Raw genomic sequence first — 24,933 nt, forward strand, 5'->3', positions numbered from 1 at the left:
CACCTGCGACCCTTTTAAGATTCTATATAAGCTCTAAGGTAAAACTGCTCTTTGGGACTCCATAGAGACAGCCTGTATTGCTGCTGGGTCCCTGGTGATGTACGCATTCTTAATAAACTTTCTCACTCTTTCTGACTTGGAACGTTTCGTTGGCTCGACTGTCCAGGGCACGGACCCTAATCAGGTAACATATATATGAATGGGAGCCCTGGTGCCATAGTGGTTAAGTGTTCGGCTACTAACCAAAAGATCAGCAGTCTGAATCCACCAACTGCTCCTTGGAAACCCTATGGGGCAGTTCTACTCTGTCCTACAGGGTCGCTATGAGTTGGGATCGACTCGTTCTGAATACGCTGTGTACTCTATACTAGTCTCCAAGCCTAAATTCCCAGTTGCATCTTATGTTGGTCACGTAAGGGAAGAATGGATGTGCAGGTGCTTAGAAAGACATCCCATCAAAAAAAAAAAAAAAATCAAATTCTTAAGTTCCCAGGTTATGCAGGACAATATTTAAAAATTATGCCAGTAAAAGTAACTTTACCACTCACTTCTCTTTCAGCTGAAGACACCTTGGGCACTTCTCAGAGAAGGGGTTGAGCAATTGGCAGCAAAAATAAAGCTGGACTTGGATTAACTTCTAATTTTTATAAGTACTTCATCAGCTCACATCTTGCCCCATAACTTAAGAGACATAAGTATCCTTTAAAAAAAAAAAAATCCTGCAAGCACCTGCTCTTCGACCTTGAAGGGGACTTGTTGGCCTATCCAAGACCCTCATTCTTCAGATGGAGCCACTGCAGACTTGCCCAAAGTTCAACTACTTGCACCAAATCATTTCACTTAACACTGGTGCATTTCTCCTAAGGAAAATTCCTTCCCCCTTCTCCACACCAAAAAAAAAAAAAAAAAAAAAACCCACCAGCCTTTCTGCCTTCCAAACTAAAAGTGTATCAAGTTCAAGGCTAATAAAAACCAAATCATAAAATAATTTCAATTTTGTGATCTACACAAGGTAGTAGGAAATCTAACAGAGAAAAATGGCACTCTTAAAGAATAACACATTTTTTGGTGCTATATGCTCCATTCTAGGCACACTCCATGTATTATCTCATTTAATTCACTCAACGACTCTATCAGGCAGGAATTTTATGAACTCATTTTACAGATGAAGAACCCAAACCCACTGTCATCTAGTCGATTCCAACTCATGAGATGAAGAACAGAAAGAGATTAAAAATATGTCCAAAGCCATGTGAAGTACAGGAGCTAGGATTCAGAAAAGGCAGCTTGAGACCAGGGGATTTTTCCCTCTTTAAAATCTCAAGAGCTACATCATTTTTTTTTTGTTTGGTTTGGTTTGGTTTTTTGAAGGCACTTGGGCTTCCCATCTTAAAGTCTTGTGATCTGTACCCTTCCTCCCAAGGGCCTGGGATCTACTGGGCATCTAAACAACCCTGGAGGAGCCCAAGGGCCCGCTGGACTTCACTGCCTCTTCTGTAGTTGTTTTGAGACGTCTCAACTGGGTAAGCTTCTGCCTCCCACAGAAGTATGCACTTGTCTGCAAAAACAGAAATAACTCATCTAATCCCTGTCTTCAAAGACACAACAGAACATCAGTATCATTCTCTCTATGGAATGGGAAGGTGGAAGGGAGGACAGTCGGGGTGCAGGAAAGACACTCGATCAAACATGTGCCTTCTACGTGGGAGAGTTCAGAAAGTAAAGAATATCTAACCATTAGTTTTGTTATCCCCGCCCCCACGTTGTAATTATGAAAAATTTCAATTGTAAAATAACTAAAAGAATCACATAGCAGACACCTATACGCTCACTACCCAGATGCTAGAGTAACACTTTGCCATCCATCCATCCATTCAGCTCTAAATGCGCTTCTGATACATTTCAAAGCAAACTGAAGACATCAGTACACTTCACTTCCCGAATATTTCACCATGCATAGCAATAACTATGGTTCAGTATTTATCTATGAGTTTTTAACTTTTTTATTATTTTAGCAGATCATTTGAGTAGATTTTCTTACTAGCAAACACTAAAAAGGCCCAAATTGCAGTATGTTAAAAAAAAAAAAAATTTTTTTTTATATGGTATGAAAGGAGTCCTGGTGGCTCAGTGGTTAGAAGCTTGGCTGCTAACCAAAAGGGAGCAGTTCAGATCTACCAGCTGCTTCTTGGAAACCCTATGAGGCAGTTCTACTCTGTCCCATAGGATCACCATGAGTCAGAATCAACTCAACAGCAACAGATTTGGTTTTTGGTTTCATGGAGTGAACTATCTAGTCCACAAGTGATTTTCTTCTAAAAGTTGTATGAGCCACAAGTGTTTGAAAGAAAGCTCCAGTTACTAAAATTAGTCTAGTGACACGGCCTCAGGTTCGGCAAGAAGAGGACCAAATCTGCCTTTGTCCTTTGACCAGCTCGCCCTTCTATGCAATTACTCCCTTTTCAAATCTTGCGCAAACACCTGAGTTCCCCTTTTCTTCTCTGACCAACTGGATGTGGTTTCTCCCTCCCTCCATCATCACTATAGACTAGGATAACTCTCGTGTACAAATCTGACTGCTGTTGCTAAATTATCAACTCCTCTTTGCATACCGTACAGCAGTGTTTTCAAACCATGGATTTCAATCCAGGGCTGCACATTAGAATCCAAGAGAAAACTAATACAGCATATCTGGGGGTCAGGGCCAGGCACAGGCATGTTTTTTTAAGCTCCCTAGGTTGCAAGTCATTGTATTAATGGATTATGAAATCAATATAGTGCATCACAACCAGCATTTGTTAAAAAATAACACTAGTACAGGTTAGAATAGAAAGTATCAGAATGTAGCACATATACAATATGTGTAGTTCTACTCTGTCCCATAGGGTCGCTATGAGCATATATGTAAAGGATAAGTATTATTTGTAAAATTTTCTTTCAATTATATATACAAAATACCTATCCATATGAATGAGCCAGGTCACCCATGTAAAATGTATTTCTTTTCAGATCATGTTCAGTAAAGTTTAAAAGCCACTGCCCTAAAGAAGCCTACACATTACTGTGCTCACAGAAGGTGCTCAAAGTTGTGTGGCTTGAGGATGCTGGAGGAGAAGCGAAGCAGTTCCTCTCTTACTGGGAATGTGTTCTGGCACCAGCGCATGGTTTTGTTTTTTTTTGGGGGGGGGGGTGGGGGGCAGGGGCAGCCAGATCTGGACCAATTAGCCCCACTTAGACATAGACACTTGCCCTGGGAGAGGAGAAGTGAATGCAACAGAGGAGTTCCCAGGCAAACAGACGGAGTAGGCTTTGAAGGGGGAAGTGGTGGCACTTCAGTGTAGAATTTTCGCCTTCCATACAGGTCCCACTATGGGACGCATTTCATTCCATTATACAGAGAGTTGTCCTGAGCTGGGGCTGACTTGAGGGCAAATAACAACAACAGATTTTGGGGGCTGAACCTAACCTTTAAATTTCTACATCTAAGACTCGCTCTGTCTTTCGATACTTAATCGTTAGTTGACACTTGCTGACTCTCTACCTAATATCTGTAAAAAACTAGGATGGATACAAGATTTAAGGAGAATAAACAGATTCTGGTGTTAAGGTTCTCAGAGCTCGGTCAAGAACAGAGACTACTGTAAAAACGAACTATAATAAAAGGGGCAAAGCACCACTGTTTCTTCCACGGCAATATCACCCTCTATGGGACTGACAAGCTGTGACTTTGTTCAGCAGGATTTGGGATACAGGCCCAAGGCCAGCTACACGTGGGAGTTTTCAGAAGGCTTTGATACAAGCTGTACAGTCTTGTCCAGCTGTTTCTCAGCAGGCTGATACGGGAATATAGATCTAGGGAAAACTGGTAAGTGATGCTGCTGCAGATGGGTCTGGAATCCCTTGTCCATGTGGCCCATCCAGTCTACTACGACATATCCTTTTGAGCTCTAAATTATGCAGGGCGACGCATTCAGAGGGGGACTGCTGTGCCAGACTGTAGGGGAGGAGATAAACCATGGGCATATTCTGCTGGTACCTTTAGCATTTGATAAATATTTATTGAACTGATAGCAGACATTGTTCTAGGCGCTGATGACATAGCCACGAACAAGGCAATTAAAGTCTCTACTCTCGTAGGAGACAAATAAATATATGAAAAAACAAGAAAAAAAGACTATAAATGCCATGCAAAGAAGTAAACTAGGGTGATTTGAAAGCAAGTAATGGCACAGCTATTTGAGAATAGGTGGTCAGGGAAAGCCTCTCAGAGGACCAGGCATTTGTCAAAAGCTGAGTAAATCCTAGAAGCACACTCCAGGCAGTGGAAACAACTAGTGCAAGGGCCCGGTGGCAGCCACGAGCTTGGCATGCTGAAGAAACAGAAGGAGGCCAGTATGGCTGCGGTGGAGCGGGCAGGAGGGAGAGTGTTACAACATAAAGTCTGTGCTGTGGGAGAAGTTCAGATCACAAAGGGTTTTGTAAGACACAGTAAAAAATCTGGATTCTCACCTTTCATGCAGGGGACCCAGGTTTAATTCCCAGCCAATGCACCTAATGTGCACCCACCACCTGTCCGTCATTGGAGGCTTGCATGTTGTTATGATGCTGAACAGGTGATATGACCTAATTTTCATCTTCATAAAATCACTGTGTGGAGAGTGGATTCTAAGAACAAGAGTAGGAACAGTTGAGACAGTGAGAGATGATGGGTGCTTGCATGGAAGGATGATGGAACATATTTTGAAAGAAGAGTCAGTACGATCTGTTGACGGTTTGGCTATAGGGGAGTAAAACAATGAGAGGCCCCATAGATTCATTCCCAGCTTTTTGGCTTGAACAAATAAGGAAGCTCTAATTATTAAAATTAGTCTAGCAACATGGCCTCAGTTCCGTAAACAGAAGAATGAATCTGCCTTTGTCCTTCGCCCAGCTCACCCTTCTATGCAATTACTCTCTCTTCAAATCTTGCCCAAATAAGTGGCTTTCCCCTTTTCCACGAGGTCTTTCTCATCTAATCAATTAGATATGATTTCTCCCTCCATCCATTTCCTTACATACTTGGATAACTGTAGTGTATACATTTGACTGCTCTTACCAAGTTATCAACTCCTCTTTCCATACTGTATAAAAATGTTTTTTAAACTTTGGATCATGACCCATTAGAGCAGAGGGAAAGAAAAATCATCTCCTTCCTGAATCTCCCTCTCTGCTTCCAAGGACCCTTTTTGGTCCTGTGCATGAGTTGTCTAAAATCAGGAAAGGTGTGCATCAGGGTTGTAACCTTTCACAATACTTATTCAATCTGTGGAAACCCTGATAGCGTACTGGTTAAGTGCTATGGCTGCTATCCAAAAGACCCGCAGTTCCAATCCATGACGCGCTCCTTGGAAACTCTATGAGGCAGTTCTACTGTGTCCTATAGGGTCACTATGAATTGGAATCGACTCGACGGCAACGGGATATTCAATCTGTATGCTGAGCAAATAATCCAAGGAACTGGACTATATGAAGGAGAACGCGTCATCAAGATTGGAGGAAGGCTCATTAACGATCTACGATATGCAGATGACACAACCTTGCTTGCTGAAAGCAAAGAGGATTTGAGGCACTTACTGACGATGATCAAAGACTAAAGCCTTCAGTATGGATTATCCCTCAACATAAAGAAAACAAAAATCCTTACAACCAGACCAATAAGCAACATTGTGATAAACAGAGAAAAGATTGAAGATGTCATGGGCTTCATTTTACTTGGATACACAATCAATGTCTATGGAAGCAGCAATCAGGAAATCAAATGACATACTGCGTTGGGCAAATCTGCTACAAAAGACCTCTCAAGTGTTAAAAAGCAAAGACGTTACTTTGAGAACTATGGTGTGCCTGACCCATGGTCTATTCAATCGTCTCACATACATGTGAAACCTTGACAATGAATAAGGAAGACCAAAGAAGAACCAATGCCTTTGAATTATGGTGCTGGCAAAGAGTATTTAATATATCATGGACTGCCAAAAGAACGAATACATCTGTCTTAGAAGAAGTACAGTCAGAATGCTCTTTAGAAGTGTGGATGGCAAGACTTCATCTCACGTAATTTGTACTTTTTATCAGGAGAACATCATGCTTGGTAAAGTAGAGGGTCAGGGAAAAAAAGGAAGACCCTCAATAAGATGGGCTGACACAGTATCTGCAACAATGGACTCAAATACAGCAACGATTGTGAGGATGGCACAGGACTGGGCAGTGCTTCCTTCTACTGTACACAGGGTCACTGTAAGTCAGAACCAACTTGATGACACCTAGCAACAGCAACACGAGTTGCTCAATTTCACTATTCAAATCACTGACGTCCTATATGTTTTAATCATCCGGCCTTAAAAGGGCATCTTTCAGACACTCCTCACCTACTTTCCTCAAACAAACTTGCCTTCGGTAAAAACAAGAAAATAAAGAAATGGAAATGGGTAACCATCTACTGAGTGTCTACTTGTCTTGTGTCGTGCTGGATTCTTGAGAGATACCCACAGTGAATTCTCAAGACGTTTACAAACTAGCTGGGGAGACAAATGGACAACATGACCCAGGGACTAGCTCAGGGCCAAATGGTACGACAGGCATTCAGGGCAAAGATCTGTTCTGTGGCTGTAGTAGCTGGAGAAAGCACCCTGGAAAACAAGGGATGTGCCACTGGGGCTTCAAAGATGGACAAAACCTTATAGTCTGATAAAAAAGGCATGTTCCAACAGGGCCAGAAGCTTATCCCAGCAACGTGGGATGTGTGCAAGCAAATAATGAAGAAGCAAGCACGTAAAATGACATCTGTTGGACTAATTAGCTGTGTAATTAGTCCCCCCTTGGTGCAGTCAGGCTTTGTCACTGCTGTCTCAAACCTCCCCAGGTGAGATTTTATTCCAAATGCCACGCTCCAAGAGGAATAAATAGCAGGACAGATAAAGAAAAAAAGCGTCCAACCGTGTTTGCAGGAGCAGTGAAGAGTCTTTTGCGAGGTATATGTGGGGCCTTTTTGGGGCCAGAACTACGGAGAGGAGGAGTCCTCACTGGAAGAAGGACTCAACTCATCACCTCAGAACAAACCTGCACTGAGCCTGGACTTTGGATGAACTCGCATCAAAGGCTCAGAGACACTAATTATCGTGGCAAGAAGGTACAAAAGAAGAGAACGGGATGAAGATTCAAAGTATGCACAATGAGACAGAACAAAGGACAGAAGAACACTTGTCCCTGGAGAAACTGCTCCATCTTTCTACACTGGCAGCTGTGGACATCGTTAACGGGAACCCAGTGAGGGCAAGAAAATAATAAAAATGATCAGAGCATAATCTGAGAAACAGAAAGTGAACACACACACAAGCAGATGTTTGCTGCCAAACCATTCATTCCCCACCATGCTTCCTAAGCCACAGCTGGCTGCAGAGTCCCACATGCTGACTAATGTCTAGGGCAGTAAGGAAATCACAGTCTCAGGGCCAAAGCCACTCAGCTTAGCAGACTACAGGAGCCTAGGAATGTTCTCCAACTCCCCTACTCTAATTATTTTAGAAAAAGAGGGGTTACTGGTAGAGGGGAAATACAGAAATCTGAAGGCACAGAAGATATGAGACGATCACACTGAAAACCATCTTGGTGCTGGGAACTCCTTGGCTGGAGGTGGGCTTTTGGGGAGCTCCTCCATCTCACACACATACAGCACCAAGTGCCCCAAATGGAGGGAAATACCTGAAGCTGCTCAAAGAAACTTCCTGGGCCCACGACAGTCAGCAGAGAGTCTGGAACATGAAGCATTCAGTTCAAATGAGCCCTCTACAAATCAACAAGTTCTAAAGCTAGACGGGGTGACTGCACTAGGACCATCTCCGTCATACATAAACTAGACCCTTTGCTAGATGTTCAGGGACACTAACATCCCACCTACAGAACCAATGCAGTGACACATGTTCCCTCCTGAGTTCCTCAGAAGGGCCAAAGGTGACTGAGGAACAAACACCAAACCCAGGCATTACCATTCCCGTCGTCCCAAGGCTTTGAGATGCATCTATCCATGTTAAAAAACAAACAAGAACTGAGTAAAACCTACAGGTGCACACCAAGATAGTGCTACCAACCATCAGCTCAGGGCCACCTGTGTACCTCTGACAACCAAGGGAAGCGAGATCCTAAATGGCTTTGAGGTTTTTCAAACAAGATTAATACTTTTGGTTGGAAGATGGTAAGAGTAAGAGTGCACCAAAAAAACTTTTCCAGTCCCACACAGGTATGATTTGTTTGCTCCAAGTTTTCTCAACAATAATCATCTTCTAATTCATAATGACACCTGATATCTGATCATCAACCTCTACTTGGCCAAGGGGCACCCTTTAGAGGAAGATCGTTTTCAAGAAAGAAGCACAGAAGGCAAGCAAAAAATGTGCAGGCACTGTGGGGTACACATTATAGAACATGGATATGGGAGGTGAAATGCATTCCCCATACATGCTGCTAACAAATAGTTCCCTAAACAAAATAGATTTTTAAATAACATGTTATAGAATCATTAGCCTGAGTCTACACCAAATCCTCCTCCAGTGCTCAGTACTCAGTAAACAGTGTTGACTCAAAGGAAGAAATTCCTTTCCCAATTATTTATCTCCCAGAGACCACACAGGGGAATGGTCTGGGAAATCTTGTGGCCTGGCTCGCTTGACCCCTAAAGCCTGGGTCTGAACTGGCAGGGGGAGAGCAACTGAAGAAGTGACAGGCGCCGGGGCATCTTCTATCACAGAACCACTGATCCCTGTGACCAATCTTCTGCCTCCTTCTGTGGAACATGACAACAAAGACTACCAGTACGACAGCTGTCACCCAGCAAAGTCCACAGTGGCCTACCGCCAGAGAGAGCAAAGAGCAAGAAAACAGACACAAAAGAGACAGGGAGTGGATGAGAAATACTTCCAGCAATTCCAATGCAAAGGCCATCCCAGCAAACGAAGCCCTGGTAAAACTGTTGACCTAAGAGACCAGATATGCTGTGGAGGCCCTCGTCCTGGGTCTGGGAACCTGCCCCGCTAATTAAGAGGTTACAAACCAAATACGATCAGTAGATAAACATTCCTAACCTTCTAACTCATTTGCCTCTTACAGGATGAGGATGCAGGCCCTAGAGAAGCTTCCCTGATCATTCTTGATTAGTCCCAGTTCAAGTCTACTTTCTGCATTTCCTATTAGCAGCCTATATATCCTAGGCACACTGGGGGTCTTCAGTGTACAAGAACCAGCACTCAAATGCTGTGAGTTTTTACCGTCCACATATAATGAACAACTACAGACGGAGCCCCAAGTTGCCCAAGTATGAGTAAGGATAGTTCTAGCATCCGGCCAAGCTGCGGAACACTGAACTATACGTCCTGAAGTCCCTCTCACTGAGTGACACAAAAGCATTTCCATAAAGGAAAATAATGAAAAAAATATCAAAAAGTGAATCGGAACAAACAGCTCTGGAGAAAATTTCAGATTTCATTATAGGAAAAGCATTTCATTCAATGTGGAAAATGTGAACATCTGATATGACAGTTTTCTATAAATAACAACCATTAGAGGCATTTGTAATTTTCTTCCTTTGTTGGGAAACACTGGGGGAAAAAGAGGGTTTGCAAACAAGCAAGGAAGTCATTTACCTCTCTTAATACCCCTATAAAGCCTGGGTGGTACAAATGGGTAACATACTTGGCTGCTGACCCAAAGGCTAGAAGTTCAAGCCCACCTAAAGGCACCTCAGAAGAAAGGCCTGGCGATCTACTGCCAAAAAAAAATCATCCATTGAAAACCCTTTGGAGCACAGTTCTACACTGATACACACAGAGTCACCTTGAGTTCAAATCAACTTTATGGCTGCTTTTTTTTTTAGAGCCTGCTGGCAGGTCACTAGGGAAGAATTCCTTCAGTATCCAGAGGTAGGGTTGCCAAGGGAAGAAAAAAAAAAAGTAGGATGCCCAGATGAATGTCAATTTCAGATAAAAAACAAATAATTTCTTAGTATAAGTAATTGCAGTAAAAAAAATTATTTGCGGTTTATCTGAAATTCCAGGTCTACTTGGCATTCCATATTTTCATTTGCTAAATCTGGCAACCCTACCCAGAGGTCTCTGCTGCTGCACGTTCATGGCCCCTCAAAGCCTCACCTCCCTAATGTAACTGGTTTCAATAATTTCCATCATTCCTGTGAGAGACAGATTTTCTGTCATTAAAAAATTTTTAACTTTCTTCCTACACTCCGGTTGCTTTAAAAAAAAAAAAAAAGTGCTGCAAATCTAATTTTACTAAATATTAAAGTATAGAATTACTTACCAAGGTGGTTTTCATAGTAACAATCTTTCCCACCCTACACTTAAATACTTAAATAGTATTTATAGTTCCAACTTATGTTTAAAACAGAATTAAAAATGTGGCTTGGGTGTATTATGTAATTATTTTAAAACTCTTGCCTTTTCCTGACAATGTTCCTGACAATGCTTAATTGTTCTCCTAAATTTCCCTTTCAAAAGAAAAAACCAGAAACACCTGTTGTATTCAAATCTGGCCTTTAGAGCTGAGTCCTCAGCAAGTTGAAAGGAATTGAGTTCAAGTCTCTGTGCCATTATAGGGCACCAATTTCCTGCCAGAGAGGGTTTACCTAGAACAACTGTAACTTCCTGGAATGCAGAGGCAACGGAATATTATGGAATGCTGAGGCAATGGAATATTCGCAGCTAAATTCTTCTAAGGGTTACTTTCAGACCACCCCTAAGACAGCAGATGTCATTCACGCAAAAAAAAATTCCACAAATGTTATTCCTTTGGATGGGGGTGGAGGGACATTGGTAGTTAAGAGATTTTTCTCACAGGGTATAGGGATTTTACCTTGAAGATCTGGGGGTCTTTCACATATTTTAACTAACTGGTAGCTATTAAATCTCTGAAATTAGACCCCCTTCCTCTTATCCTCCTTAGCCTAAGTAAAGGCAATGGCACACCTTTGGAATCCAAAAGGATTTCTGAAGACTTTTAGTGTTGGAGATACATCAATACAGCCATGACACCTATATGTTATTTCAATAATAACTTCTTCAGTAAAAGAAACTTCTACAACTTTCTGAATTTGTTCCTCACTCCTTTTTTAAGATAATAGCAAGATCCACCGTCTTACATTAAAGTACAATTAAAAAAAACTCTGCCCCTCTTATAAGCCCTCGCCTGCCCTAGAAACTTGCTCACACCCCAGAGAGTTTGATGAAGACAATGAATCCAAGAAATCTCATCTTGCTGATTATGCAGAAGAGGAACAGAAAAAAGTGAGAGGAAGAAATTTCATCAACTAGACATCAAATGCCTTGAAAAGACAACTGTCTTTTTGTTCCTTCTTGATCCCCAGGGCTTTCGACAGGCAATACTCAGTAAATACATTTTGACTGATCAAAATTGACTGAGTATTCACAGGATGCTCTACATATCATTGAAAAAAGGGATGATAAGCATGGCTTTTTTCATATCAGTTAGGAAAGGATGTTCATTTAAGAAACTGGACAATTAACCATCGACTTTGAATAAACAGTCTTAAATGACACCATACACAAAATACATTCTTCTGGATTAAAGACTTAAATGGGAAGGAAAAAAAAAAGAGTACTGAAGAAAACATTGGTGAAGTAGTGTTATCCTGCCTGGATCTGAGTAATGACTCCAACACTCACTAGCTGGTGACCTGTAAACTTTCTCTGCCTTGGTTTCTTCATTTAAAAACAGGCTTAATAACACAAGATTAAATCAGCTAATACATGGAAAGCAGGTAAAATAGCACCTGACTTGTAACAAATGGTATACAGGTCTAAGTTATTATTTTTATTATTTTATTATCTTGGCAAGGAGAAAGCCTGCCTGAGAAAAAAGTTAGAGACATAAAGAAAAAGACTTACAGATTGGACATCACACAAATGAAAACATACATGCCAAAATGCACCATGAGCAAAGTTAAAGACAAGCAAAAGACTAGAAGAAACTACTGCCAACATTCATAACACAAAAAACTGTTGGCCTTGATAAACCAAGAGCTGTTGGAACTCAATCCAAAAAAGCAACAAGCCAAGAAAAATAAAGGGTAAAGACTATAAACAGGAAAGCCACTACGGAAATACAAACGGCCAAAAAATGCATGAAAAGATGCTTAACGTACCTAATAATCAGAGACTCGTATTAGAACTACCTTGTCAATGAGAATGATGAACATGGAAAACGAAAACATCTGTGTTGGCCACTGTGTGGGCACTGAACATCACCTAATGCTGAAGGGATGAAACACTCACCTTCCTGAAGGAACATTAGAAAAAAGCGCTGTATCCATCAACACTCTGGAAGCACACACCGTGGGGCCCAGCTATTCCCCTTCTGGAATAGCACAAGCTTATAGAAATATGTGCACACATCTCTTTCTTACCTCACCTCCTACAATACGAAAACACTGCAAACAACCTGAATGCGCATCAATAAAGGACTGGTTAACACAGGACGATATAACCTCTTTGTGGAATCTTATTAAGTCATAAAAAAAAAAGTGTGAACTACACCTGTATGTACTGACCTAATGATTTCCATGATAAAGTTATACGAAAAAAGCAAGCTGAAGGCATAGCATGCGTCTATATTAAAAGATTTTTAAACTGATGAGCAGGTATGTATTACGCACGCACACACATGCACACACACCTCTAAGTGCACGTGTTTCTATCTGCATGAGCGTGGAAAAAAGCCCAAAAGGATATAAAATAAATGTAATAGTGGTTGCTTCTAGAAAGTCAAGCTGGAGAGTAGAAACAGGACATTCATTTTAAAAACTGAAAAATACCTGATGGTATGAGAAAGGGCTCAGGTATAAAACTATATCTACACTATATCATTCAAATTTTGTAAAATGCCTATGTTACAAGCAAAAAAAGGAAATAAAAATATATCATCACATGGTAGGTTTACAGCTATTTATTTTCTTTTACACTTTCCTGGGTTCTTCGTATTTTCTCTAGTAAACATGTATTACATTACTTTTACCTTAAAAAAAAGATAGGAAATCTATATATATTTTTTAATTTTTATTGTGCTTTAAGTGAAAGTTTACAAATTAAGTCAGTCTCTCATACAAAAATTTATATACACCTTGCTATATAATCCTTTCCCCCTAATGAGGCAGCACACTCCTTCCCAACATTCTCTATCTTCGTATCCATTTGGCCAGCTTCTGATCCTCTCTGCCCTCTCATCTCTCCTCCAGACAGGAGATGCCAACACAGTCTCATGTGTCTACTTGATCCAAGAAGCTCACTCTTCAGTATCATCTTCTATCCCATAGTCCAATCCAATCCCTGTCTGAAGAGTTGGCTTTGGGTACAGTTCCTGTTTTGGGTTAATAGAAGGTCTGGTGACCATGACCTCTGGAGTCCTTCTAGTCTCAATCAGACCATTAAGTCTCGTCTTTTTACAAGAATTTGGAATCTGCATCCCACTGCTCTCCTGCTCCCTCAGGCGTTCTCAGATGTGCTCCCTGTCAAGGCAGTCATCGGATGTAGCCAGGCACCATCTAGTTCTTCTGGTCTCAGGCTGATCTACTCTCCGGTTTATGTGGCCCTTTTTATCTCTTGGGCTCATAATTACCTTGTGTCTTTGGTGTTCTTCATTCTCCTTTGCTCCAGGTGGGCTGAGACCCACTGATGCAACTTAGGTGGCCACTTGTTAGCATTTAAGACCCCAGAAGCCACTCTCCAAAGTGGGATGCAGAATGTTCTCTTAATAGATTTTATTATGCCAGCTGACCTAGATGCCCCCTGAAACCATGGTCCCCAAACCCATGCTCTGCCACACTGGCCTTTGAAGCATTCAGTTTATTCTGGAAACTTCGGTGCTTTTATTTTAGTCCAGTTGTGCTGACCTTGCCTGTATTGTGTTGTCTTTCCTGTCACCTAAAATAATTCTTATCTACTATCTAATTTTTTTTTAATCTAATTAGTGAAAACTCCTCTCCCTCCCTTTCTCCCTCCCCTCTCTTGTAACCATCGAAGAATATTTTCTTCTCTGTCTAAACTATTTCTCGAGTTCTTACAATAGCAGTCTTATACAGTATTTGTCCTTTTGCAACTGACAAATTTCACTCACCATAACGCCTTCCAGATTCCTCCATGTTATGAAATGTTTCATGGATTCACCATTGTTCTTTATCGATGTGTAGCATTCCACTGTGTGAATATACCAAAATTTATTTATCCATTCATCTGTTGATGGGCACCTTGGTTGCTTCCATCTTTTTGCTATTGTAAATAGTGCTGCAATGAACACGGGTGTGCATATATCTGTTCGTGTAAAGGCTCTTAATTCTCTAGGATATATTCCAAGGAGTGGGATTGCTGGATCATACGGTAATTCTATTTCTAGTTTTTTTTTAGGAAGCGCCAAATCAATTACCAAAGTGGTTGTACCATTTTACATTCCTACCAGCAGCGTATAAGTGTTCCAGTCTCTCCACAACCTCTCCAACATTGATTATTTTGTGTTTTTTGGATTAACGCCAGCCTTGCTGGAGTGAGATGGAATCTCACTGTAGTTCTGATTTGCATTTCTCTAATGGCTAATGATCGTGAGCATTTCCTCATGTATCTGTTAGCTACCTGAATGTCTTTAGTGAAGTGCCTGTTCATGTCTTTTGCCCATTTTTTAATTGGGTTATTTGTCTTTTTATAGTTGAGTTTTTGCAGTATCATGTAGATTTTAGAGATCAGATGCTGATCAGAAATATTATAGCTAAAAACTTTTTCTCAGTCCACAGGTAATCTTTTTATTCTTTTGGCGAAGTCTTTGGATAACCATAGGTGTTTTTTTTGTTGTTGTTGTTGTTGTTTTTTAGGAGCTCCCAGTTTTCTAGTTTCTCTTCTGCATTCTTAGTAATATTTTGTATACTGTTTATGCCATGTATTAGGGCTCCTAGCGCTGTCCCTATTTTTTCTCCCACAATCTTTATCGTTTTAGACTTTATATTTAGGTCCTTGATCCATTTTGAGTTAGTTTTTGTGCATGGTGTGAGGTATGGGTCTTGTTTCATTTTTTTGCAGATGGATATCCAGTTCTGCCAGCATCAGAAATCTATATTTTATTATTAGCTTACACTTGAGTAGACATGGAATACTAACCTAATGAGAAATAATTAAGAATACAATAATATTCTAAACGGGTCTGATCAGTTCTTTATCATCCAGAAAAGTTATTTAAGAAAAAACCTAAAAACATGTAGAAAAAAGAGAAAATAAAAATGCTATGGTTAATGGCCATAAAACTGGTTTTTCAACAGGTGGCATGTTTAGTACGGGACTCTTTTTTTAAAGCAGGCATGTCTAATGAGATTTTAACCCCATTATGTGGTATCTAAAGCATGAAGCCAAAAGGTAACACTCACCCTACCAAATTGGTATGAGGGTGGGTACCATACCATACCCAGGGCAAATGTGACTAACTTTGCACCTAATGCCAATCAGCTGAATGTGTGTGTTGTATGCAGTAATGCCCATGGGGGTGGGGAGGGGAGGCTAGACAGAGGTGGGTGGGGCAGATGGGGGGCGGGGAGGGCAAGGAAAGCTTCCCTGCAGTAATGTGCCAACATTTCACACCACTGGCGCTGCATCCGCCACAGATTCCTACGTCCAGTAGAGATGATTAACTTGACTCTGGCACAAGCCACCAATTTAAAAAAAGATTCAATCTTTCAATATCCCTAGAGACCTCTTGAAGTCCTCTTAAAGGCAGTTGGTAGCCAGAGGGACTGCCAGAGCCAACCAGGGCATTTCAGGCACTGACCCATCCCAGCCCACGTGCAGGCTCCCAGCCCCAGGAAGCCCACAGCCCTAGAGCCCCAGCCATCAAGTCTGGGAAATAAACTTCAAACCCCCAGCTGTTCCAGGAAAATGAGGGCACAACAGCTAAATGTGCTAAAATTTACCAAAACATCTGGCCTTTCACACCTTCTAAATCAACTACAGAAAAACATTCCCCCTCCTTTTTTGGGGGCGGGGGGGTGATTGGAAGGCACAAAGGTAGGGGAGAAAAGAAGGCAAAAATATGCACTTAAAAAAAAAAGGCTGCCTAATGAGAAAACAAGGTTTGTGAAACTGGTTCCAGAATCACAATGGAAACCAGATGACACTTGCACCATTGCTCCAAACACCTAGACACACCAGGGCGGAGAGGACAGGAGACTCCGCAGCAGATTTATGCTTTTTGCTTTCTAAGCAGACAAAGGTCACCCACCAGTGGCCACGTATTAGCATAAAGTATGCAGCTGTCTTCCAGAGATCTCCCTACCCCAGTACACTCATCAAGTAGCACCACAAAGGCAGATTTCACACCAAACCTTTGTTGGACTTTTTCTACATCGCCTGACTTGCCTGCCTATCCACCATAAACCCATACAATGGTTTTATGGACCTGTTGGGAGACTGGGCCCCAAAGAGTTTCCTACACATCACAGAAAGAACCCAGAATGTGGATTCTAAATTAACACAGAATTCAATGGAGCGTTTCTTAGACCCTTCTATACCTCATAACCTTAATAGGATGGCAAGAGTAAAAGTCCAGTATGTGCAGAATCTGGGAACTTTTTTTTTTTTAATAAATTGGTACCATACTCTACCCTCCTACTTTAAGCCAAGCAGAATTGGCTTAAACAATGGCTTCCCACCTCCTGTTTGCCTCGCTGGCACAAGGCAGCTCACATGTGGCCCAGACCCAAAACCCGGGTAGAAAACCTTCTTTGTGTCTAATTTAAGATTAATATGAAACCTTCAGTCTTGGCCCAATCAAAGGAACCTCAGCTGGGAGCTGTTTGAGTAATAGATTCTGGTGGGGTCTTAATCTATCTGCTAAAGTTGATGGATTTCCATGCCAATGACTCTCAGGTGAAGAAAAACATCAAAGTAAAAACCAGATTCTAATAGTTGGCAGGTGTGCACTGATTTCCGCCTGCACTTTCTGCACCCCTCCTCCCCCAAGCAGAAAATACTACAATTTCAGAGAGCTTACTATCAACGCCATGTTAACAGGGAAGTCAAGATAAATGCAGGAGAGCTTACACTGACCCTAAAGCCAGACACCCTAGACTCAGGATCTAAGCGAGCCATCGAGGAGAGCAGAGGGCAGGCATCTTTGAATTTGTCAAGCGAGAACAGCTACATCTCTGTGGTGGAGGGAGTGAGAGATGGGACGAGGGTATAGGCCTCCAAGAGTGACGCATTTACCCGTGAATGCAGAAAGCTGTGGAATTAATGTCCTGGAGCTCAGTCCTGCTGAGAAACAGGTACTTTTTCCACAACTTGCTTCCATTCTGGTTCAGACAAATCACTAAGGGCAGAAACCAAGAGCCCAGGCTTTAAGATTAACTGGAGCTTCTGGCCTTCCCGGTGAGTCAGTCGGTCACAACGGTGAGTGTTAGGATACGGACATATGACCACTAGAGGCTGGATGAGAGCCGGACACTATTTAAGACGAGCAAAAAATCCAAAGAACTCAATCAGGAGCACTTGGCAGAGGTAACCTGGGAATCCAGAGAAAAGGAAACAGAGCTTCCATCTAACACCGTGGCTCTCCGGCCTTCACTAGCTTTTTCCCTTCACTCTAGCTCCATGGGGCAGAGAGGATGAATACACTGAACATCAACCTCAATTTAAAAGTTGCTATCACACAATAATTGTAACGAGACAATTCTAGGCAACCAACATAATGTCACCAATTTTGTGCACATTAGCCCAACCCTCTCTCCTGTCCAGATGAGAAATTATTTCACATTTTCAGTTCTAAGACAGCAATGTATGTTCCAGCATTTATGACTTCCAAAGACATGACTGTGGAACGACGTGAGGTCAGGTGACACACCGTTACTGCCTGCAACTCTTCTCCAACATGAACAAGGAAGATGAACAGAAGAAAGCTTCAGTGGGAAGAGGGAGTGGGAGACCCAGTATGAGGCCAAATACATCAGGGCCACTTCAGTAGGTACAGCGCAAGTGAAAGCAATTTTGGGAAGTCTACCCGAGCAATAATGAGTAATTTACAAGGGAACAGGGTGGGACCAGAGGTTGGGGGGGCTCTGGTGAGGGATGGAGGGTGGGGAGGGGCCGAGCACGCAGGGCTGTGTGTGAGCAGCCTGGCGCCCTCCCTGGGTCAGCAGCATCTGGACCGGGTTTCTCTAGCAGACAGTAAAGAACTCGATTACACCCAGTTAACTGTGCTCTAAACTGATTATGCATGTGCCGGGCTAATGGATTACATTAGCAAGAGGAAAAATAACATGCAATCAATCTCCATTTACCACAGGCCACACCAGGGCCGAGAGAAAAACGGATTCTCAAACCACCTCCAATCCCCACCCCAAACCTTGGACGAAGGAAACCCTATGAGAGAAGCCCCCTCGGTGGCAAGAGAAGTTTATCTTAATCATAGTGAGGAGCAAAGAGTCTCAATGCAACCATTGGAATGATAACTCTGTCTTCATGTCACCCAGACCTTGTGAAAGAGCTCCCCATCCCTGCAGCAGAGTCACAGCGAGCAGGGGGACAGTCATTACGCGAGGACTAATGAGACCAGACTAATGACCTTCGGCTCCTCATGCAAGGCACTCTACCCTGATGTCTCAGGGGCTTGTCATCCCCAGGGACTTGCCAGCCAAATGCATTATTTCAGCACCTCTCCTTCGGACGCCGTGTCCCAACTGTTTTGACCCTTCTACCTACACTACTGTTTGTGAGCAGGGGTTTCCCCCACATTTAAAAAAAAAAAAAAAGATGAGGATATTCACGCCCAAGAGGCTGTGACCAGGGCTAGCAGTTTGGAAACACACTAATAAAACGTTCCCCTCACATCTACCCTGGAAATCACCTCAAGATGTGTTCTGTGGACATGGTTTTTGGACCAAAAACGGATATTCTCAGTGAACCTTCCAGGTTCCAGGTCCTTTGGAAGCAAAGCCAAGTGCCTGACGTCCTCTTTTCCACGACTCCGGCCCACAGAGGATACAATATGAAGAGTTAATCACCACCATGAGCAGCCCTGGTGGTGTAGTGGTAAAAAGCTCGGCTGTTAACCAAAAGGTCGACAGTTTGAGTCCACCAGCCACTCCCTGGAAATCTACAGGGCAGTTCTTCTCTGTCCTACAGGGTCACACTATGAGTCAGAATCAACTCAACGGCAACAGGTTTGGTTTTTTGGTTTATGTGCATCTTATTATCGAAAGGGCAATTCTTGCTCAGGTGGAAGGAGGCTTTGTGTCCCCTCTACACCACCTTCATCAACACTGTATCTGACTCAATCACCAAGCCGGGTCCTTCGTACTAACTTTCCTCACTCGGGCCTTTTAGAAATTCTTATTTCCATTGGCTTCCATCAGGTTTTCTTGACCTCTTGGCACCATCCTGTGGCCAGTTAAGACCTCCAATTTAAACTGGTGGCAAAGAGCCTTTTCTTTTTGATGGTGGCACGAAACTGGGCCTGGGTCCACTGAGGTTTCTGCTCACTTGAGATAAGGTCAGGAGATTGGTGGCATGGTGTCCAGACCCTCCCTTCTGCACCACTCCAACCTATCCATTCAGCAGCCAATTCCTAGAACGTCCTATGTCTGCCACCTCACTTATGCTTTCTCTCTCTTTCCCTGGAACGGCTTCTCATGTATGTTACATACAGTACACAGACCTGCTACCATCCTGAGCATGACCAATTATAAAATGATTATAATTATGATTATCTACCGAGGCAGAGAATAATATGGGAAAAAATCATAAGTCCTCCCTGTGTGGAGTCACCAGTTAAAATTACAGTGAGTCGGAAGGGGATTAAACCAGTTCAGGGTCAGCAAAAACTAAATACTTGGCCCAAAAACATGGGAAACAGTGTGAAAGGGAAAAGGAGAGACTGAAAACAAAAGTGAGGAAAATGGAGAGACAGCGAGGAAGTAGAAGGTATGTGGAATGAGCCTGGGTAGATTTATGGCGATTTGTACCTGACTGTTCATACTAAAGCCATTATGGGATGATTAGAGGAAAAGGTGAGGCTTTAAGTCCAGTGAAAATCAATAGAAACGTCTGGAGCAATTCGCTGTGCAAGTGGAAGGACTATTTACAGAATCTGGAGCACCTCCTCCTCCTCTGCTACCATCTGTGGAGCTGAGAGAAGGACTGGGCATTGAAGGGAGAGAGGGGAAGGTTAGAAAGAAGGAATGGAAAGGGAGGAAGGGTGAGGAAGAAGAGGATGAGAAAAGCTCAGAAAAAGATCGGCAGAAAAGAGAAAGGGGATGTAGAACAACCGAAGCAAAGGAGAAAAAAAGGAGTCCCCTCACGTGGCCCCCTACCACCCAGAGCATCTACAACCATCAAGCCTACTACATAATTTATTCACTGGCTTTACTACCCATCTCCCCCCTAAAAGAATGGAAGCTCTATGAGGGCAGGGATCTTTGTCTGTCCTGTGCATTCATGTAACCATGTGCCCAGAACAGTGCCTGATACATAGCAGGTGTGTTCTATATATTTGTTGAATCAGTGGCATGCATGAACCACTCCAGGGGCACCCAGGAGAGAAGAAACAGAAAGAAAGGAGAGTAGAAAGCATAAAGGAGAGAAGAGAAACATAGAAGCACAAGGGTAGACAAAAGCCAAGGGTGAGGGAGTAAGAGAAATAGCCACTGTGAGTACAGACAGTCAAGGGGCAAGAGGAAGGGCATGAAAGTATGTGGCTGTTGAAACAAAGCCTTACCCCCAACACAGGGTACCCCAGAAAAACAACCTTAAGTTATCAGATGCACCCTGTCACCACATCTCAGCATCACAATCCAGGGAGTACTAATCCCCTTCCAACGCCAGGTTATCATCCAGCAATAAGACACGGCATGGACTGTACATCTCCTCTCCCCAATATCCAACCACCCTCTTCTGAGACAGCCTGGCCCCGAGGAGCCAGGTCCTACCTTGTACAACTTCAGGCTGGCCTCGTGCCTGGAGTTGACCGTGTGCAGCCGCAGCTTCTCCAAGCTGTTGGTGTAGTAGTCACAGGCATTGCACTTGAGGTGGACAGGGTTGCCGATGGCCACACACTTGAGCCGCCATTCATTGGCTTTGCCACCCTCCTTGATGTGGGCTACCAGCTGATACTTCTGCACGTGCTTATCTGTCTTGCAGTGCAGCTGGAAGTTGGCCTTCAGCTGGGTGTTGTAGCGGCACAGCTTGCACTGGTACGAGTCCCCCATCACAGCTTTCCACTCGTCTTCCGGAAGGCTGCGCTCCATGTTCATGTGCAGGCCCAACATGTCGAGGTTGTCCGTGGTGAACTTGTTGCAGACGGCACACTGGAAGAGCTTCAGCGATGGGTCGTTGGTCTGGATGAAGCTCTCGCCCAGGTTCATCAGCTCCTCGGACACCAGCTGCCCGCCCCCGAGCCGCATGTCTAGGGGGATCTCACCGCCCACTGTGGGGAAGGAGAGAGACAGTCAAAGGCCAGGCTCACAGCCACTGCCCTAACTGAGGCATGACCCAGCCCTCCATCAACCTCAACCTGGATTCAAGGAGAGAAAGATTACACACTTCAAGTTTTGCAAGGTACTAACATGCTTGGCTGCTAACTGAAGGTTGGAAGGTCAAGCCTGCCCAGACATGCCTCAGAAGAAAGGCCTGGCAATCTACTTCTGGAAAAATCAACTACTGAAAACCCTATGGAGCAAGTTGTACTCTGACCCTGAGGCAGAGCTGACTCGAAGGGAAACGGGTTTTTGTTTTTTTACTAGCTAGAAAAACAAAAAAAGTCAAGTTAATGTGTTTGGATATTTCCCACAGACTTTCTGAGGTTTGTCAAAGGCCTAATGTTTTCTTTCTTCCTTTAGGAAAAGAACACTTAGAAAAAGTTAGGAGTCACCACCTCTTGAGTGTTTCAAATTCAGTGCTAAACTCAGATCCAAGACAAGACAGAAATCAGCATCACCAAATGAATATAATAGACCCAGAAAATGCCAAACCCAAAAAGTCAGAAACAAACTTACAGCTATAATCTAAGATACCAATCTTTACGGTGAATCAAGAATTTACCCAAAACAGAGTTGCCCAATAGAACCTTCTGCAATGACGGAGATGGTCTATATCTGCACGGTCCAATGCAACAGTCACTAGCCCCCTGCGGTTACTAAACACTTGCAATGTGGCCAGTACAACTAAGGAACTGAATTTTTTATTTTATTTCACTTTCGTTATTTTAAACTCGCATAGCCACATGTGGCTAGTGGACAACGCAGATTTAAATGAAAGATTTTGGGATGGAACAAGATTGATGGAAACGAACAATCAGAAGGTAAATAACAAGAATATAACCAATGCCACTGAACAACTTGGGTAGAAATTGTTGAACGGGAACCTAAACTGCTATGTAGACCTTCACTAAAAACACAATACTGAAAAGAAAAAAAAAAAAAGGTTTTGGGACTAATCTATTTCTCGCCACACCCCTCAGGTCAATATCTGTCAAGGATTGAATTATGTACCACCCCCCCCCACCGCCCCCACCCCAAAAATGTGTCTATCAATTTGGCTGGGCCATGATTCCCAGTATTGTGTGGTTGTCCTCCATTTTGTGATTGTAATTTTATGTTAAAGAGGATTAGGGTGGGATTGTAACACTCTTACTAAGGTCACATCCTTGATCCAAAGTAAAGGGAGTTTCCCTGGAGTGTGACCTGTGCCACCTTTTATCTCTCAAGAAATAAAAAGGGAAGCAAGCAGATAGTGGGGGACCTCATACCACCAAGAAAGCAGTGCTGGGAGCAGAGTGCAGCGTCTGGACCCGGAGTCCCTGCATGGAGAAGCTCCTCGTCCAGGGGAAGATTGATAATAAGGCTGACAGAGAGAGAAAGCCTTCCCATGGAGCTAACACTCTGAATTTGGACTTTTAGCCTACTTTACTGTGAAAAAATAAACTTTGTTAAAGCCATCCACTTGTGGTATTTCTGTTACAGCAGCACGAGATCAGACAGACAATATCCTACCAGTCTGTCAATGTTATTGTCTCTATCAGCCCCCCAAGCTCCCCATGTGTGAATCTTTTGCCTTGTCTGAACCCCCCAACCCCTGCATGACAGTTACCTCTATTATAGCACGTTACAGTCTCTGTCACATAGTCAGCCACATACAGAGCCACACACTGGTCAGCATCCCCCATCGAGGCCAGTTTCTTTAGGGCAGGGGCCGGCCTATCCTCTCTGAACCTCTAGAGTGTCCAGCCCTCTGCAAAGCTGTTCAAGTATTTGTTGTGCCAAGCAGGGGTGACAAAGGAGCCACACTGTTGCACTTTCAGGAAGTGGATAGAAACGGGCAGTGAAATGCAATGGTCAACTCATGGTACAGGAAAAAAGGTCAGAGAGAGGTCTGCGCCTTCCTCGCCACCCCGTCCTTCTTCAGTCTGTCACTGACCTGCACACACCAGGAACGCACCCTCATTCACTAACAGGAAATTAACACAGCAAGCTCTTATTTATACCACGAGAAAGGCTTGGAAAGAGCAGCCTTCCCTCCATTACCTAGAAGCATACAGTCAAGCAGAAAGCTGAGCAGTGGCTTCTTTTTTCTGCCTCACCTCTAAATACATGCACGCTTCAGTTATTATATCTGCCCCTGCCCCCTCCCCAACTGATATTTAAACTTGACCTTTTACGTGTGGTTGGGCTGAGGTTATTTTTTTATGACTGATTAGAATCGAAGTTAGTGGCTAATCAAAGAAAAGATTTTTTTTTTTAAATGATTTTCTTATTTATGCTACACGGGGCACCTCGTATGTGAAGATCGGTGCAGACTCCACTAAACAGACCAGCCGCATTTGAAGCCTGTGGACGGCCTAGCAAGCCACAGAAATCTTTTGCACGTACATTCCAGAAGGCTTAGGAAGCTTTCTGCTTGTCGTCTCTCTTGCCATCTCCCCTGGTGAGAGGAGCCATAACTACAACATTCTTTTTAGGACAAGAGAGAAAAAAGGAATTAAAAAAAAAAAAAAAAAGTCAAAAAGCTCCCTCCCTTAATGGGGACGAAGGCCAAGCAACATCCAGGAAACATGCACGGTATTCAGTCAAAGAAGAAACTGCCCGGAGGGTAAGACAAGGAGCAAACATATATTTGTTTCTGATGCCGACCACCTGAAGCATCAAATCCTCTCCACTTTTTAAATTTAACCTCAACGTATCAATATCACTCTAAAAAGAAATTCAGCTGTCACTTGCTGGATGCGTGAATGAAAATTAGAAGTCCTGGAACAACCGGAGGAAATAAGTCCCTATTCCCATTCCAAGCTCTTAAAATAAAATGCAAGCCAAAGGCAGGAGCAGATAAGTGGGGAAATTGGGTTGACAGGCAAGCAAAAACTCCCTTTTCAAGAACTATTCCTTGGGAGAAGCCCTGGTTCTCGCTCTAGAATCCTACAAAACCAGAGGACTAGAAACCCCAACTCACAGGCAGTTAGGAGCAGAGCCCCTCTAAGTAAGACTCAGTGGTCTTCACTCCTGGAACACACTGGATATACGGTCTTGGACATGGGAGGGCCCCTTATCTCTCCATAAGCGCCTAACTTTTATTGTGGGTAGTTGCTTTCGAGTCCACTCCAACTCACAGCGACCTCTAGGTTGAAAGGCACCTAGCTGTAACACTGGAAATTTACACATGAACCTGCTCACAGGCTCAGGAAGGCACAGCGAGAGCTGTTCAGTCTCATAGAAGTGTCCTGTGGCTGGCTGGCTACTTGGGAAATGCGAAGGTGCCCCCACAAGCAGTCCCTTCCTCAGGGTGGCACTTAACTTCAAGATCTAAAAGAACATTTTAAAAGATGCTCACATGGCCTTAAAAACCAATATCCTGTCTA

At 43.1% G+C, this 24,933-nt stretch overlaps 1 protein-coding gene across 11 annotated transcripts in view; it reads right to left on the reverse strand.

The window, feature by feature from the left end:
- ZFHX3 (zinc finger homeobox 3) overlaps nt 1-24,933 on the reverse strand; it is a 288,226-nt gene that overhangs the window by 156,989 nt on the left and 106,304 nt on the right. For all 11 annotated transcript variants that reach the window (XR_002787467.2, XM_064273833.1, XM_064273831.1 and 8 more), the window contains one exon: nt 21,014-21,510. Coding sequence is in view for 10 of the 11 variants with exons in the window: in XM_064273833.1 (XP_064129903.1) it covers nt 21,014-21,510 (497 nt within the window). In the remaining variant the exon portion in view is untranslated. The remainder of the gene's footprint in view (nt 1-21,013; nt 21,511-24,933) is intronic.

The sequence above is a fragment of the Loxodonta africana genome, chromosome 21, assembly GCF_030014295.1.
Source record: "Loxodonta africana isolate mLoxAfr1 chromosome 21, mLoxAfr1.hap2, whole genome shotgun sequence".
Classification (NCBI taxonomy): Eukaryota; Metazoa; Chordata; class Mammalia; order Proboscidea; family Elephantidae; genus Loxodonta; species Loxodonta africana.